This window comes from Narcine bancroftii, chromosome 1 (genome assembly GCF_036971445.1).
Source record: "Narcine bancroftii isolate sNarBan1 chromosome 1, sNarBan1.hap1, whole genome shotgun sequence".
NCBI lineage: Eukaryota > Metazoa > Chordata > Chondrichthyes > Torpediniformes > Narcinidae > Narcine > Narcine bancroftii.
Genome location: NC_091469.1, coordinates 489,841,779 through 489,856,433, shown reverse-complemented (window position 1 = coordinate 489,856,433; position 14,655 = coordinate 489,841,779). Strand labels below are relative to the sequence as shown.

Below are 14,655 nucleotides of genomic sequence, written 5' to 3'. Positions count from 1 at the left end.
TCGTGCCTCATGAGCCTAATTCTTTGAGGAAGTGATGAATGAAATTGATGAGGATTGGTGGTAGATGTGGTCTATATGGATTTCAGTAAGGCGTTTAAGGTCCCCCGTGAGAGGCTCATCCGGAAGGTCAAGAGACATGGGATCAGTGGATCCTTGGCTGTCTTGATAAAACATTGGCTTGCAGGAAGAAGAGAGAGAGAGGAGTAGTGGAAGGGAGGTTCACTGCATGGAGGCCAGTGACTAGTGGAGGGCCACAGGGATCAGATCTCGGTCCCTTGCTCTTTGTGATTTTTATAAATGATCTGGATGATGACACAGAAAGTTGGGTGAGTAAGTTTGCGGATGACACAAAGATTGGAGGAATTGTCGATGAAGCTGAAGGTTGTCAGAGGTTGCAAAAGAACATAGACAGGATGCAGTGTTGGGCAGAAAAATGGCAAATGGAGTTCAATCCAGACAAGTGTGAGGTGATGCATTTAGCAGGACAAATCTAAAAGCTGAGTACAGTCAGTTAATTAGGAGTTTGTTCTTGAGGAGTCTGATGGTGGAGGGGGAGCAGCTGTTCCTGAACCTGGTGGGGCGAGTCTTTAGGTTTCTTCAGGTGGATTCTCCCCTAAGAATGCACCTGAAGAAGAGGAAGCGGCCCTTTGATTTGCCATTCAGGTGGCAGCGCTAAAACCACAGCGCTGGCCACCTGAAGGGACAGCTGCACTGTCATCTGAGCGCACTCCGGATCCTGACCCTTGGGCTGTCAGATATGGGATGGCTGGCTGTCAGCTGGGAGAGCCAGCGAGGGCTATCAGCACGGGGATGTCCCGCTCACAGCCCGATATCGCTGTGGGTGGGACGTCCCTGCGCTAACAGCCTGCGCCGGCCGCCCCACAGCGTGGAGACTGATTTCAGGAGTGGGGAGAGAGCAGGGCAGTGGGATCAGTGCAGGGACGACCCACGTCAGCCACCCCACAGTGTGGGGATTGATATCGGGCTGTGGGCGGGACGTCCCCATACTAACAGCCCACTTCGGCTGCATTCAGACGGCTGGGGAGGTCACTGTGCTGCTGTGGCAATTATCCCTCGGAGGAAGGTAACAAAGTTCGCCTCGCAGGTGCCTCCTGCGCATTCACGTGGCCTCCCGACGGCCGCATATTACCAAAATATGCAGCTTTACAAGCGGGGCAATTGGCCACCTGAAAGTGCCTTGTGGCACTGATACACGTCTATTAAGTCACCTCTCATCCTTCATCATTTCAAAGAGAAAAGCCACAATATTGCTTCACGTGACGTACGATAACCCAGGCCACATTCTGGTGAATCTCTTCCCCGCGCCAAAGTATCTACATCTTTCCCATGATTGGAATACAAATTGGATTTCCTGGTGTGACAGAGTATTTAGAGGTGGTTTGGGAGAAATTGCTAGAGCAGCTTGTGCACGCTCATTTCAAAACACAGAATTTTGGCAGGACTTTTGCAGGGTGCTTTTTGCAGAAAGAGCACCAAGGTGCAGGATCCCGCTGGCAAAATGATCTTTCATTTTGATCTTCCCAGGCAGACTCAGAACAGTTTGGCTCTCAGAGGGGGAGGGAGTGAAACAGAGAGGAGAGACACAGAAATCAATTCCAGAGGGACAAGCTGGCATATTTTGGAAGGCTGTCTAGTCAAAGGAGAAGACTAGCTGTCTGCGGTGACCCGAAAGAAAGAGGATCATCTGGAGAACCCTGAAGGGGGCAAGTTTCGTCAGCAAGACTGATTGAGAAGGAATCAGTTGTGGATGTCCTGGAAAAGGAAACTCTCTCTGAAAACTAGCAAGAACCCTCCTGAGTGGTAATCATTTGCCTGTTGAACACCAAAGACTGGTGAACTTAGTTAATGCTAACTTCTGTACATAGTGCAAGAATTGCCTGCAACCCGTGAGATTGGATGTGAACCAAAGAACCTTTCTAATCTTAAATATACGTTACACACACCTGCGCTTAGTATTAGAGGGGTGATTAAGCTGGTAAAGTAATAAGTTAAAATTTAATTCTGTTTTCTTGTTCAATTATAATTTAAAACTACTTTTGTTTAAGTAACCCTGTGTTGTGGAGCATATCTATTGTTGCTGGTTTTAGGGTCCTCTGGGCTCGTAATACTGGAATCCAACAGGTCACAAAATTGAGTGAATCCAGGCAGTTAAGGGAAAGGTGGAGACCATAATTGTCTTCATCAGTCAGGCCATGTATAAAGGGCCCAGCCTAATTCAAATGGCGTCGACAAATTTGCCAACGACACCATGGTCGTCGGCAGAATCACAGATGGCAATGAGGAAGCATACAGGAGTCACAGCCACCTTGTACTCAATGTTAGCAAAACTAAGGAGCTGATTATGGATTTCATGAGGGAGAAATGAGGGGAACACAAGCCAGTCCTCATCAAAGGGTCAGCAGTGGAGAGAGTTGAGAACTCTCTCTGGGGCAATCATGAAGAAGGCCCGCCAGCAGCTATTCTTTGTGAGGTGCTTGAGGAGATTTGGTACGTTACCAAGGACTCTTGTAAATTTCTACAGATGTCCTGCTGACAGCATTTTGAGCGGTTGCATCACTGTCTGGTACCGAGGTGCCAATGCACAGCACAGGAAAAGATGACAGAGAGTTGTTAACTCAGCCAGCGCCATCATAGACACCAGTCTTCACTCCCTCGAGGACATCTACAAGAAAGCAGCCTCTATTCTTAAGGATCCTCACTACCAGGCCATGCCCTCTCTTCACTCTGCTACCATCAGGAAGGAGGTACAGGAACCTGAAGACAAACATCCAATGTTACTAAAACAGCTTCTTCCCCTCCGCTATCGGATTTCTGAATGGACAATGAACCACAGACACCCCCTCACTTTCTCCTCTTTGGCACTAATTTTTTTCTCAACGTATAATTTATAGCAATATCTGCATCTGTGATGTTGCCGCAAAACAACACCTTCACAACAATAAATTCTGATTCTGATGTTGACATGTCCTGTTGTGGCCGTATCTGGGTGTCACATTACAGGAAGGATGAGGGGTTTTGGTCAGAGGTAGTTTACCAGGATGTTGCCTGAATTAGAATGTATTATCTGTGAGGAGGGTCCAGGTCCAGAGATCTCTCAAGGATGCTGTGCAGCTTGAAAAAGTAGTTAAGAAGGCTTATGGTATGCTGGCCTTCATTCATCAGGGGATTGAGTCTGAGTCGTGAGGTCATGTTGCAGCTCTATAACCATATAACCATATACAGCACAGAACAGGCCAGTTTGGCCCTACTAATCCATGCCGGAACAAATCCCCACCCTCCTAGTCCCACTGACCAGCACCTGCTTAGACCACATTTGGAATATTATGTTCAGTTCTGGTCACCTCATTAGAGGAAGGATGTGGAAGCTTTGGAGAGGGTGCAGAGGAGATTTACCAGGATGTTGCCTGGATTGGGGAACGTGTCTTGAGGCAAATTTAACAGCTAGGGCTTTTCACTTTGGAGGGAAGGATGAGAGGTGATTTAAAAGATGATGAGAATCTCAGATATGGTGGACAGCCAGCACCTTTAACCTGGGTTGAAAGTAGCAAACACCAGAGGACATATCGTGACAGAATATATAGAAATATTTTTGGGAGATAGAGTAGGTTACATACAAACACTTTAAAACAGATCTTACTGGAGAATTCATATCCAGAGTATTTTTACAGAAACTTTGGAAGAATACCTATGGAAACTTCCCAAGTAGGTGTTAATTGGACTGACGTTGTGGAACGAATGGACTATTGTCTTAAAGCAACAGCAGAGACGTGATGGCTTTTCACGAGAGAGCTCAGAGAGAGGTCACTGATGGGTCCTTGTTTACCTAAAAACAACAGATGAACCAGAAGACTGACTCCTATTGTTTGATGGAGAAGGTCAGGGGGATTTTGCAAGCAGAGGGAGAAAGCAGACTCTGACTGAGGGTCAGAGTGTGTGAGAGAGAGAGAGAGAGAGAGAGAGAGAGAGAGAGAGAGAGAGAGAGAGAAAGCTGGGACAAGCAGCAGAAGCTTGCTGGAACTGAAATAGAAGTTCCAGAGTAGAAAATTTTTCACTTGTAATAAGGGGAATAGAAAGGAACTCTGTGGTAACCTGAAAGAAAGAGGTTATCATCTGGAGAACCCTGATGGGCCAAGTTTCATCAGCGAGGCATTGAGGTGACTAATGGTGGTACCTCAGTTGTGGAAATCCTGGAACCGCACATCTCTCTCTCTCTGCAAACCTACAAGAACCTTCCTGAGCGGTAAACATTTACCTTTCAAGCACCAAAGCCTGGTGAACTTTATACAAGTTAAATTCTGTGCACAGTATAGGAATTGCCTGCAACCAGTGAACTTGAAGGAATGGGGTGAGATTGGGCTGTGAACCAAAGAACTTTTCTAAACTTACCACACACATTACACACGTGTGCGCTTAAAATTAGAAGGGGATTAGGTCAGGTTTAAGTTAAGTAAGTTAATAATAATATACATTAAAGTTTGTTTCTATTTTCATGTTTAAAGATAATTAAAAGCAATTTTGTTTAAGTAACCATTTACCTTGGTTAATATCTACTGCTGCTGGGTTTTGGGGTCCTTTGGGCTCGTAACAATATATACAAGATGAGGGGTGGAAGATTTAGTGGAAATATCAAAAGTAAGCTGTTCTTTTTACACAAAGAATGGTGGATGCCTGGAATGTATTGCCTGGGGTGGACGCTGGTACAATAGGGGCAGGGGGTTAAGAGTGGGAAGGGATAGATTGTTGTGGAGTAGGTTCACACAGGTCAGCACATAATGGGCCGAAGGGCCTTACTTTGCTGGAATGTTCTGTTTTAACAACCCTGCTAAATATCTCTGCACCCTCTCCATCTTGACAACATCCTTCCTGCAACATGTTCACCAAAACTGAACGCAATCCTCCAATAATCTGACAGAAATATTTAAAATGTCCTTGGTCACGGGAGTGATGCCAGAGGATTGGAGAGGAGCTCACATTGTTCCTTGTTTAACAAAAGCTCCAAAAGTAACCCTGAAAATTACAGGCTGGTGAGCCTGACGTCAGTAGTAGGTAAATTATTGGAAGGTGTTCTAAGAGATCGGATAGACAACTATTTGGATAGCCAGAAACTGATTAGGGATAATCAACATGGCTTTGTGTGCGGTAGGTGTGTTTAACCAATCTTATAGAGAGTTTCAAGGAGATGACCAGGAAAGTTGATAAAGGAAAGGCTGTGGATGTTGTCTACATGGTCTTTAGTAAGGCCTTTGACAAGGTCCCACATGGGAGGTTAATCAGGAAGGTTCAGACGCTAGGTATTCATGGTGAAGTAGTGAACTGGATTCTACAATGGCTGGGTGGGAGAAACTTGAGAGTAGTGGTGAATGATGCTTCTCAGACTGGAGGCCTGTGACTAGTGTTGTTGTCTCATTGTTGTTTGTATCTATATCGATGATCTGGATGATAATGTGGTCAATTGGATCAGAAAGTTTACAGGTGACACTAACATTGAAGGTGCTGTGGACAGCGAAGAAGGTTTTCAAGGCTTGCAGAGGGATCTGAACCAGCTAGAAAAATGGGCTGTAAAATAGCAGATGGAATTTAATGCAGACAAGTGTGAGGTGTTGCATTTTGGAAGGACAAACCAAGAAAGGACGTACACGGTAAATGGTTGGGCACTGAGGAGTGGGGTAGAACAGAGGGATCTTGGAATACAAATATATAATTCCCTGAAAGTGGCGTCACAGGTGGACAGGGTTGTAACGAGAGCTTTTGGCATCTTGGTCTTCATAAATCGAAGTATTGAGTCCAGGAGTTGGGATGTTATGGTAAAGTTGTATAAGACATTGGTGAGGCCAAATTTGGAGTATTGTGTGTCATTTTGGTCACCGAACTACAGGAAAGATATCAATATGATAGAAAGAGTAAAGAGAAGATTTATAAGGTTGTTGCCCGGACTTCAGAAACTGAGTTACAGGGAAAAGTTAAACAGGTTAAGACTTTATCTCCTGGAATGTAGAAAAATGAAGGGAGATTTGATCGAGGTATTTAAAATGAGTAAATGTAGGTCGGCTTTTTCCACTGAGGGTAGGTGAGATATAAACCAAGCACATGGGTTAAGAGTGAAAGGGGAAAGGATTAGGAGGAACTTTTAAGAGTGGTGGAAGGATGGATCGAGCTGCTATCTGAACTGACAAATGTTTACATTTAAGAGGAATTGGTTGGGAGAGGTATGGAGGTCATTGGGAGTAGGTAAAAAAAAAATGGTTCAGCACAGACTAGAAGGGCCAAAGTAGCCTGTTTCTGTGCTGTAGTGTTCTCTGGTTCTAAATGGGGCCTCATCATGGGTGGCTTAAGGGTTAGCGCAATGCCATTTACATCACCAGTGATCAGGACCGGGTTTCGAATCCTTCATTTTTCTGTAAGGAGTTTGTACGTTCTCCACATGTCTGTGTGGGTTTTTCCCAGGGGCTCAGGTTTCCTCCCACCATTCAAAATGTAACAGGGGTGCAGGTTAATTGGGTGTAAATTGGGCAACACAGACTCGTGTAGAAATGGCCTGTTACAGCGCTGTATATCTAAATTTTAAAAATATAAATTAAAATCAACGTCTTTCCCAACCGCAACACAATGACTCCCAGTTCTCTGAGGCAAGGCTACTGTGTTGAAAGAACCGACCGTCCGTTCTAACTGTGATGTCATTTTCAATGTTCAAGCTGTGACATCATTGTGTGGTGGCGGGGGTGGGGGGGGGGGCAGGCTTATCCTGTCTTGGGACGGGTAGGAAGGCCAATCCTGTCTTCGGATGGGAGGAGAGATGATCCTGTCTTGGAATGTGGAGCAGAGCTGATCCCATCTTCTTGAGACAGAGTTCCAGGTGGTGCGGCGGATGTGATGCTGGTCTGACGTAGGGGTCAGTTTAAACCCCGATTTGGTGGGGGGGTGGGGGATGTAGATCGGAGCCAGGCTACACTCACCTTCTCGTGCGGGAGGCCGTTGTACTGGGGGAGTTGTCGAATCATCTCCTGGCTCAGCTGGCAGATCCAGGTCTCATCGAGGCAAATTGCATCCAGGCTCTGAGACAGCAACTGTGGGGGCAGAGGAGGCAAGAAATGGCTGAAAATGGGGTGAGGATGGACCAGAGAGCAACATAGGTATGGAGGAAGGGGGGAGAGAGCAGGGGCAAAAGGGGGAACAGGAGGCAGAGGAGGGAGCTGAGGAGGGAATGAGGGCCCCAGGGAGCAACACAACTACTAGGGGGGAAGGGCAAGAGCAAGGGGGGAACAGGAGGCAGAGAAGGGGGCCAAGGGAATGAGCAGAAGGGGTCCTGGAAGCCACACAGGTACAGGGAGATGGAGGGGTAGGGACCGGGGGGAGGGGTAGGGGAATGAGGAGGTGCGGGAGCTCAGGGAGCAACACAGGGATAGGGAAATGGGGAGATTGGGCGGGTGGGGGTGGAATGGATTGAACAATAGTGTTGGGCCCCTGGTAGTAACACAGGAATGGAAGAAGGGGCAAGGAGAGGAGGCAGGGGTAAGGGGGGGAGGCAGAAGGGGGCAGGGAATTTGGAATAATGTGTGCCGTTTTGATCACAGAATAAAAGAAAGGATATAAACAGAATAGAGAGAGTGCAGAGGAGGTTTACGAGAATGTTCCCAGGGTTTCAGGGTTTGAGTTACAGGGAAAGGTTGAGCAGGTTGGGACTTCATTCCCTGGAGCATAGAAGATTGAGGGCTGATTTGATAGAAGCATTTAAAATTATGAGGGGGACAGATAGAGTCAATGTGGATGGCTTTTTCCATTGAGAGTGGGGGAGATTCAAACAAGAGGACCTGGATTGAGATTGAAGAGGGAAAGTTTAGGGGGAAATTTCTTCACTCAGAGAGTGGTGGGAGTGTGGAATGAGCTTCCGACCAAAGTGGTAGATGCGGACTTGATTTTAGGTGTACAGACGAGAGAGGTGTGGAGGGTTTTGGGACAGGTGTGGGTCAATGGGACCAGGTTGGAGAAGGTGTTCGGCATGGACTAGAAGGGCCGAACTGTTCTGTAATGGTTATATGGGGTGAGGAGGGGAGGTAGAAGGAGAGCAGGGGTGAGACGGGGTGAGGAGGGGATGCAGGGGCGATAAGGGACAAAAATGGGAGGTGGGTGGGTGGGTGAGAGGAAGCAGAGTGGGGAGGAGAGATGAGGGTTATGGCGGGTTGGGAGAGGAGGAGCGGGGAGGGGAAAACTGGGTTGAGGCAGGGTGAGGAGGGGCGAGGAGAACCAGAGAGGGTAGAGGAGGGTGTGGCAGGGAGAGAAGGGGCATGGCGGGGAGGGGCAAGGAGGAGAGGTACGAGGACATTTGGCTCAGAACCACGCCATCCCTCTTGGTCACTGCAGAATCCAGTGCAGCTCACCAGCAGCAGTTTGTCCTCCCACTGTCGCTGGGCTAAGGATTCCTCGGAATTCTCTGCGGGAAGAAATGGGACAGGGTTGAGAAGTTGGCTGGAGGTTCCAGTGATGTACAAGGGCCTCATCCAGTCCGTGGCTAATCTCTCCTCTCAGCACCAGGACTACTCCAGGATCAACAATCTCTGCATCGTCACATCACATCCCCACTAAGCACAAATATTTAACAATCCTTTGATAAATTTTTTAAATGTATGTTTAATTCAATTAATTTAGAATATAGCATGGCAACAGGCCCTTTTGGTCCATGTGGCAGTGCCAGCCATAGACCCCAATTGATCAATTAACCCCATGCATTTTCGGAGTGTGGGAGGGAACCAGAGCACTCGGAAGAAACTCAGAAATGCTGGAGGAACTGAGCCGGTCTCACAGCATCCATAGGAGGTAAAGATATATGACCGACGTTTCAGGCCTGAGCCCTTCATCAATTAAGCTATAGAGAGAGTGCAAAGATTTACCGGGATGTTACCTGGATTGGGAAACAGACAGAGGTGTTAAGTGGATTTACAGGCACAGGGAGACAACTTGGGACGAGATGGGCGGAACGACACTGGCAGTGATGTGCCCAGAGGTGATGAGGCCTGGGGCTCTCTTACCTTCCAAGCACTGAATGAGGGGGGGCAGCTGCTTGTCCCAGGTGTCTGCCAGCCGGGGGTGGACGATGGAAGCTGCCACGTGGAGAAGCCTCAGGGCAGGGGGACCTCGACCACGTCCCCGGTAAGGAAACGATGACACGACCTGGGAAAGGCAAACAGGAACTCGCGTTATGGCATGGCCTGCTACAGTTGGAACAAACCCAGCGAATTGCCAGTCTGTTGGGAGCCGGGCCAGAATCATACAGCAGGGGAGCAGCCAGTCTGGGCTGAACATGGTATCCAAATCACAATAAACTCTGCTCACTGCACCTGATCCCTGTCCCTCCACCCCCTGAATGTTCCTGAGTCCATCTCAAAGCATCTGAAACACCACTGTTGTTTCTGATTCCTTCACTATTCCTGACAGCCTGTTCCAGACACCCACCACTCTCTGTGAGTGAAATACTTGTTGAATAGCTGAGTTTTTTGGACCAATATTTCAGGTCACATTTGGGAGGTGGGGAGGGATGGGAGGGGGGGTCGACTTTTACACAGGTCATATTTTTGACCTGGTAAGTACCTGCTCAGATGGCCAGGACTAGGTGGTAAATCTGCGTTCAGGACATTGGGAATTTGCATGGGTAGACGGCCAGAGCAAGGATCCACGGCTTGGTCATTGGGAGTTAGTTGGTTGGGTAGCCAGGGTGAGGATCCAGGATCTGGGGGTCAGGAGCTCAGATGGGTGGGTGGCTGGGGAAAAGATCCGCAGCTGGGGCATCAGGAATTTGAATAGGTGGGCGACCGGAACATCAGGAGCTTGGATGTGTGGGCGATTGGGGCATCAGGAGCTCAGATGGACGGGACTGGTTGGGATGTCTGCATTCGGGGTGTCGGGAGCTCAGATGGGCGGGACTAGGTGGTAAGTCCACGTTCAGGGTATTGGGACCCTGGATGGGCAGGCCGCCAGGGCCAAAAATAGAGGGGACGACTTTTACACGGGATTGACTATTACACGAATATATGCAATATTTGCCACACATATGTCCTTTAACCACCCACCCTCCGCAACTTAAACACACGTCCTCTAGTGCAGACATCCTGAACCATTTTTTGGCCAAGGACTCTGCTCAAAGTTTACAGGCCCCCTTCCCTGTGAAGCAGTCGCTTAATTGGTTTCTTCCAGACTTCTCTCCGACCGACGACATATAGAATATTTTAAGATCTCACTTCGTGGTCTCCTTTAATTGTGCTGTGTCCCCCAGCGGAGTTGTAGAGTCCCCGTTGAGAGTGGCTGCTTTTCATGTGACATGCTTTTACCCTGGGGAGGGAAAAGATACTGACTGCCCACCCTATCAATGACTCCCATAACATCATAAACCTCTCTTGGGTTTCGCCTCAGCCCCCGACTCTCCGGAGAAAACATCACAATTTTGTCCAAACCATCCCCATAACTTATACCCTCCAAACCAAGTGGCATCCTGAGAAACCACTTCTCACAGTCCAGGACATCACAGGCAAAACCCTCCACACCATTGAGAACATCTATGGGGAACGCTGCCATCGGAGAGCAGCAGCAGTCATCAAGGATCCACATCACCCAGCACAGGCTCTGTTCTCGCTACTGCCATCAGGAAAGAGGTATAGGTGCCCCAAGACTCGCACCACCAGCTGCTCCCCCTCCACCACCAGACTCCTCAACAACAAACTCAATCAGGAACTCGGTTAAGGACTCTTACTTGTGCACTTTATTAATTTTCTTTGTTCTCCCTGTTTTGCAGTCAGTTTGTTAATGTTCATGGCAAAGTTGAGGAGAGGAGCAACAAATGACAGAGAGGTGGGTCGTTTATGATTAAAACAGTGGTTCTCAACCTTTTTCCTTCCACTCACATCCCTCTTTAAGTAATCCCTGTGCCATCAGTGCTCTGTGATTAGTAAGGGATTGCTTAAGGTGGGATGTAAGTGGGAAGGGAAGGTTGAGAATCACTGCTCTGGACCCAATTGTTACTGAAATATTTTGCTTGAGAAAACTTGTCTTTGGCTCATTTCCTTTGGATTTCTGAAACCGTGCACATAACGAGTCAATGAGGGACGATTAAAACAGTGGTTTTCAACCTTTTTCTTTCCACTCACATTCCACCTTAAGCAATCCCTTACTAATCACAGAGCACCGATGGCATGGGGATTACTTAAAATGGTCTGTGAGTGGAAAGAAAAAGGTTGAGAACCACTGGGTTAAAAAGAGTTAGAAAGACAACTAAAGGGTTAAGCAGAGTGTTGATTTGTGGGAGGGAGTGGCAGAGGGTAGGAGTGGAGCTCTGAGGCTTTGGCTCAAGAGGCTGAGAAAGAGGTAGCTTGCTAGCTACCAGAGAGGTAAGGCCAGGTGAGGAGGTTTAAATCCTTTAATTAAACTTAGATAATGGAGTCAGCTAGGGCAGAGGGTTGCAGGATGTGGGAAATACTTGTCCCTGTTGACTACACCTACAAAAGGTGTATCCAACCACAGGTCCTGACAACCCGAGTTCGAGAACCGAAGCTGAAGTTGGATGAACTGAGGATCATAAGGTCGGCAGAGGCAGTTATAGACAGGAGTTCCAGGGAGGTAGAGACCCCTAATGTTCAAGAGACAGGAAGGTGGGTGACTGTCAGGAGAGGGAAGGGGAAGATACAGACTGTGCAGGGTACCCCTGTGGCTGTTCCCATCAACAATAGGTTGATACCGTTGGTGGGGATAATCTGCCAGGGACAAGTCGAAGTGGTCATGTCTCTGGAACAGAGGCTGGCCCTCTGGCTTGGAAGAGAAGGGGAGAAGAGGAGAGCAATGATGACTGAAGATTTGTTGGTTAGACGAGTGGAAAGGGGATTGGGGCTCCAGTATGGTATGTCAGGTGGATCAAGGATGTCTCTCATTGAGTTCATAGCATTCTGGAGGGGGATGGTGAGCAGCTGAATGTCGTGGTCCCTGTGTCTGCGTGGCATTCCTTAGGTTTCCTCCCACCTTTCAAAACATATGAGAGTTGTAGGCTAATTGGGTGGCATAGGCTCATGAGCTGGAAGGGCCTGTTACCATGAAGTACATCTAAATTTAACATTTTAAAAACCAGGTACCAAGGAGGGAGACTCTGTCACCGCTGGACCAGACAGGAAGTGCGGCTACGGGGCCGCAGGAGGCGGTGGTATCGGAGGAAGTGGCTGGATCCGCGGACATTTGGTGTCTCTAGAGGGACTCTCTTTGGCTTCTCTTTCTCATATGGAGGACAGGGTGCCTCTATGAGTGGCCTTACAGGGCAAAGGAAAATGCATCTTGTGATCGTGACAATCAATGGGACCCTCAACCTTCACACCACTGCCCTCCTCACACGTTCATCAGGAGACCACGATTGTCTGCTGTACCCCAAGTATGGTCTCACCAGCGCTGTGCACAAGATGCAAGACTTCACTCCATTCACCCTCCAGCCCTTTCAATGAACAGAGACAATTCCTGCAGTACAGGCCCTTCAGCCCACAATGTTGTGCCAACCTGTCTACACCTACTCCACAACAATCTAACCCTCTATTTTTCTTGCATCCTTTTAAATGTCCCTATTGTACCAGCCATAACTACCACCCCTGGCAAGGCATTGCAGGCACCCACCACATTCTGTTTTTTTTTTAAACTTACCCCTGGATATCTTCCTTAAACTTCCCTCCCTTCATTTTGTACACATCCTCTGGTGTTTGCTATTCCTGCCCTAGGAAATAGGCCGTCCACCATAGCTATGCCTCTCATAATCTTGTAGACCTCTATCAAGTCTCCTCTCATCCTTCTAGGCTCCAAAAAGTCCCAGCTCTGCTAACCTTGCCTCATAAGACTTGTTCTCCAATCCAAGCAACATCCTGGTAAATCTCCTCTGCACCCTCTCCAAAGCTTCCACACCCTTCCTGTAATGAGGCGACCAGAACTGAACATAATATTCCAAGTGTGGCCTCACTGAAGATTTATAGAGCTGCAAATTACCTCACAACTCGAACTCAATCCCCTGACTAATGAAGGCCTTAACTACCCTACCAACCTGCTCTGCAACCTTGAGAGGTTTACACCCTCTGTTCTTCCACACTGTAAGAATCCTGCCATTAACTATATACTCTGCCTTCAGGTTTGACCTTCCAAAATGCATCCCTTCACATTTATCTGGATTGAATTCCACCTGCCACTTTTCTGCCCAACTCTCCATCCTGTTTAGATCCTGTTGTAACCTACGACAACCTCCTACATTATCATTTGCAAACTTACTGACCCATCCCACTACTTCTTTGTCCAGGTCATTTACAAAATTCACAAAGGGGTCCCAAAACTGATCCCTGCAGAGCTCCACTGGTCACTGGCCTCCAAGCACAATGCGTTCCAAATACTATGTTGACCTCACATTGAACAAGGTCCCGATCTCTGGTGAATAATGAAGCAAAGTATTCATTTAGGACCTCCCCAACCTCCTCTTCTATCCTTAAGCGGCCTTACCTTCATTCTCCTCATCCCTTTGTTCTTCAGGTATGCATAGAACACCTTGGGGTTCTCCTTAATCCTTCTCATGCTACCTTCAAACTCTCAGGTCCTTTATTAAAAGTTCCTTCCTGGCTACCATATAATTCTCATGAGCCCTTCTGGTCTTTTGCTTCCTTCTTCCTCTTAACTAGCTCTCTCACCTCCTTTGTCAACCATGGTTTGACATTCCTTTCATTTTCTGACTTACTTCTAACTTACAAGCTCTGATATGCAAGAATACCCGGACACGTATGCTCCATATCATCCTTCTCTGCTACTCTGTTTAAAGTTGAGCTTTTCTCTAACAGAACAGGATATTAGTAAGCTGTAAAGGCTTCAGGAAAGATTCACAGGGACATTAACAGATTTGGAGGACTTGAGTTATAAGGAGAGACCATCACAGGGAAAACTCTCCCCACTTTCAAGAACATCTACAGGGAGTGCTGCCGTTGGAGAGCAAGGATCCACATTGCCCAGCACACGCCCTGTTCTCGCTGCTACCATCAGGAAAGAGGTTCAGTGCCACAAGACTCGCACCACCGGGTTCAGGAACAGCTGCTCCCCCTCCACCATCAGACTCCTCAACAACAAACTCAATCAAGGACTCATTTAAGGGCTCTGACGTGCACCTCCCCACATTCACCACTCTCTTGATAGAAGCAGTTCCTCCCCATCTCCGTCCTAAATCCTCTTCCCTGAACTCTGAGGCTGTCCTGGAGTTCTAGTCTCACCTGCCAGTGGAAACAGCCTCCCTGTCTCTATCTTATCTCTTTCACAATTTCATGGGGTTTTTTTTGTACACTTCCCGCTGCACTAGGTCACCTGGATAGCAAGCAAAACAAAGCTTTTTAAATTAAGTTTACATTTTTAAATTTTGACACAGCACGGTAACAAGCCCTTCTGATCCACGAGCCCATGCAACCCAAATACCTTAATTTATCTATAACCACCCATAATTTTTGAAGGGTGGAAGGAAACCCAGGCAGGTCACTGGGAGAACGTACAAACTCCTGACAGGCAGTGCCATATTAGAACCGTGGTCACTGGCTGTGTAGTAGTGTTGCGTTATCCACTAAGCTAACTGTGCCGGTCCACGACAGTACATTTCACTGT

The 14,655-nt window shown here is 47.7% G+C and overlaps 1 protein-coding gene across 4 annotated transcripts in view; it reads right to left on the bottom strand.

Annotated features, from left to right (window-relative positions):
- mroh1 (maestro heat-like repeat family member 1) overlaps positions 1 to 14,655 on the bottom strand; it is a 144,529-nt gene that overhangs the window by 65,402 nt on the left and 64,472 nt on the right. For all 4 annotated transcript variants that reach the window (XM_069915113.1, XM_069915116.1, XM_069915114.1 and 1 more), the window contains exons 17-19: positions 9,045 to 9,186; positions 8,397 to 8,449; positions 6,975 to 7,085 (exon numbers count right to left, since the gene is read on the bottom strand). In XM_069915113.1, the coding sequence (XP_069771214.1) occupies positions 6,975 to 7,085; positions 8,397 to 8,449; positions 9,045 to 9,186 (306 nt within the window). The remainder of the gene's footprint in view (positions 1 to 6,974; positions 7,086 to 8,396; positions 8,450 to 9,044; positions 9,187 to 14,655) is intronic.